Source organism: Aplysia californica, unplaced genomic scaffold (assembly GCF_000002075.1).
Source record: "Aplysia californica isolate F4 #8 unplaced genomic scaffold, AplCal3.0 scaffold00396, whole genome shotgun sequence".
Lineage (NCBI taxonomy): Eukaryota > Metazoa > Mollusca > Gastropoda > Aplysiida > Aplysiidae > Aplysia > Aplysia californica.
In genome coordinates, this window is record NW_004797666.1 from 406,106 (window position 1) to 409,857 (window position 3,752).

The following is a 3,752-nucleotide window of genomic DNA, read 5'->3' on the forward strand; positions in this document are numbered from 1 at the left end:
AGACAGACAGACAGGCAGATAGATAGATAGATAGATAGATAGATAGATAGATAGATAGATAGATAGATAGATAGATAGATAGATAGATAGATCATACTCACTTTCAGTGATTGGTAATTACGTAAGAAGGACACCATTTCAGATCCTGGATAACGACCTCAAACGATTCCCTTTGTTCCTTTGGACCTAGGGCATCCGCTGCGCATTTTCTTGAATAGCGCCCTCATTCCCATCCAATTGCATAGCGGTTTCCATTTCATATCTCTCTTTCACCCTACTTTTTATATATTGATATGGACTATCATCAGATCTAGTTTCAATTATTCTCAAAGTTGTATAAATATTTGTATCCAGTATTTAGGCCTTTTAAAATGTCACATTGTCTATCATAAGGATGTAAAGCACGTTGCACTGAGAAGGCAATTTCGTTTTCGTTTTCACACATAGGCGTACCGAAAAATACACAGTTGCAAAACCTTAATTTATGTTTTAAGTGCAAATAATTCCTTTCCGTCGGACTCTTTAATTGACCCTAAAAGCGTCCTTTCCAAACTTTGTGGTATATATTTGTTTTGAAAATTACAATCAGATTCATATTTTAACGTGTTTCTGGGCTGTCAACTGAGAGAGAAGGAGTTTGAGCGAATTAAGATTAGTGGATTTCTCACAGTGCGGAGTGGTACATCATGCATTTTCTTCTGCTCCCTACAGCAAGTCCTTTATCAAGTGGCTATAGATGTACATGCATTTAATTTTAATTTTATATATGTTATAGAGAAATACTTCACGAAATGCGTTTGGTTATTGTCTCTGGTTGCGTTTTCGATACTTTGTTTGATTATTACTAATTTTTGGGATATTTTTTTTTTGGGGGGGGGGGATGGTATCATTAAATGGACCTACTGTACAGCATCAGGAAATGCTACCTCGCCGTTGCACACAGAAGATGATCTCTGGTTGAGGTATTTCCGTAAAAATAAACTTTAACCGCTCATTCTATCTTGCAATAAATTAAAAGTATCTTTCGCGAAAACCCCGGATGTGCGCGTGAAGTCAAGGGAGGTCCGAAAGGAGGACTGAAATTTGCTTTTTCCTACCTAAACACAACACTGTTCTAAAGCACAAAACAAGCTTTCTTACCTATCTGGTGGAAGAGTTCTGAAAAAATACGGGAACTTGCTTTTGTCACTAAGGGTGTCCACTGTGGAGGCGTGGCTGATCTGTGGCAAGCCAAACAGCGTCATCACATCCGCCACCACGATGCTCAGAGAACTGGTGTAGGCGCCAACCACACCAACTACCTCATAGAAAGGAGGCAGTCTTTCTTTCCGGCGTAGTCTACGTCGCCCTTTATCTTTCTTAGCGTCAAATGCACGCTGGGCGCACACATCAGTTACATTTTTGAGGACGTACTTCGGAGATTTTTCCGATTTTCCTTCGGCTTGTGCAATATTCGGATCTGCAAAGTCGTGGCTTGAATTCTTGTCATCTACCAAACCTTCTTTGTGTTCTGCTTGTCGTTTATTCTGTGGCATACTTTTCAATGCGTAAATCCTGTCAACATTGTTGTTTTTCTTACTCATTTTCTCGACTACTCTCCTATGCCTAAGACGCACTTTACCTTGAAAAGTTTTCAAACTTTCTACAAACTCTTTACCCACTTTTCCTTTTCTTTTCTCAGAAAGAAATATAGAACGACGAGTTCGTGACCGCTTCAGATTAAGTAAACCTTCTTCGTCAACGCCTTCCTTCACACGAGAATCACTAGACTTTGATTCCATGTGGACTGCTTGATGACGCGTCGCAGTAGGTTTTTCTATCTTGGCGTCCGACGTTTGTGCAGTTTGTTGAGGTGAACTGTAGTGTTTCAACATAGCATCACCCAGAGCGCCAGAAGCCGCGGGCATAAACTGTAGAGACCTTGCCAATGCCATGGACTCAGAAGAGCAGTCATCTAGAATGTAAACACCTGAGGAAATATCAAGGAATGAAGTATTCTATCAAATTCAGTACTATGCATCATCACCGCAATCATCATCATCATCATCATCATCATCATCATCATCATCATCATCATCATCATCGTCGTCGTCATTGTCGTCGTCATCGTCGTCGTCATCATCATCATCATCATCATCATCATCATCATCATCGTCATCATCATCATCACCATCACCATCACCATCATCATCATCATCATTATTACTGTTGAAACCTCGAAGACATAAAAAGGCAAAACATTTGGTGGGGACTAGACTTTAAAATTGATAACACTGAAAAAGGTCAACGTTTCGCCCTGAGGGCTTCTTCAGTAACATGGAATAATAATAGTAATAATCATCGTCATTGCTCATTTGATTTTGTTTTTCATCTGTTTTTTAGAGTCAAAGGCAGCTGTACCAGAAACTATTCTATTAGGTAGCGTCGTTTTATGTATTTATGACAACCACCAACACCGAGGCACGAAGCAAGACAACGAAAAACTAAGGCTAGGCGTGCACAGGGCAACTTTAGTTGGGCAACAGTTTCCTCGTCCAAATGTAAACAATGAAAACCCGAGTTGCCTGTGCGCGCGGTGCTTATCTATTTCATTGTTTTCATTTGGGCGAGAAAACAATTGTTTTTGCTGTTGTTGTCGTTGTCGTTGTTGTTTCTATTGTTGTTGTTGTGTTTGTTGTTGTTGTTGTTGTTGTTGTTGTTGTTGTTATTGTTATCATTGTTATTTTTGCTGCAAAGATTGAGCCCTACGGTGAAATACTCGCTCCTCAATTCCCCACCCCTCCCTCGTCCTCGAAATCACTACACCCTTAGGTGGATATTCCTGGGAGGAAGAGAAAACCTTTGGCGGTGGCCAAATTGACAACTAGCAGCTCCAGTGCGTTCAGCCTAAAAGTTCATCTCCTTGTTTAAATAAGAGTTTAACGGCACTTGCCACACAGTTAGGTCACATTAGCGCCGATGATATGATCAGAGGTGTTACAAGAGAGTAACAAACACGAAATAAAAGGAGCTAATTGATTGATTGATTGAGCAGGTGTTTCACGGCACTATCGACTCAATTTTGGTCATGTAAGTGCCAACAGGTTTTACTGCAACAAATCTATCATCATGTCATGTTTTAGGGAGAATTTTTCGACGCTCGCAACTGCATAAAATGAGCAGAGATAAGACGATGCGTGTTTGATAGAAAAGAAGCGGCAAACCGATCAGAGCACCCACCAACCACCCGCCAAGAACTTCTCCTCAATAAAGATATTCAGTAACAACAGCCTCATGTTTTTGACTGTGTCTGTCCTTGTGTCCCCATATCAGTCAGTGACGCCATTCAATAAAAAGTGCATTAGGTTTTGGCGCCTATCTTCGTGTACCCCATCACTAGCCTTCACTCTTGATAAATCTATTTCTCTCCAACCAATCCCCATGTAACGTTTTGCTTCGCATCCCTAAACAAATATACAAATTGGTTGAGCACGCATCAGTAAACATTAATAATGGTTTGTACACATTCCCTACGCTAACGATTAAACCTGCACATTTTACACTAATGAGAAGGCATCAGCTGACGGAACCAGGAGAAGCCAATACACAATCCTAAATTAATACCCAAACAAGCAAACAAAAAAATCCCAAGAGATCTTTGTATAGATTGAGGCAGAAACCCAAAAGAACTCCATCAATTTAAAAGTGAACCGAAACGCAAACAACAACAACAACAACAACAACAACAACAACAACAACAACAACAACAACAA

The 3,752-nt window shown here is 40.2% G+C and overlaps 1 protein-coding gene across 1 annotated transcript in view; it reads right to left on the reverse strand.

Annotated features, from left to right (window-relative positions):
* The window catches only part of LOC101863041 (metabotropic glutamate receptor 3), a 61,082-nt gene that overhangs the window by 16,861 nt on the left and 40,469 nt on the right, over positions 1-3,752 (reverse strand). The window contains exon 3 of the mRNA XM_005103912.3: positions 1,141-1,969. Within this exon, the coding sequence (XP_005103969.1) occupies positions 1,141-1,969 (829 nt within the window). The remainder of the gene's footprint in view (positions 1-1,140; positions 1,970-3,752) is intronic.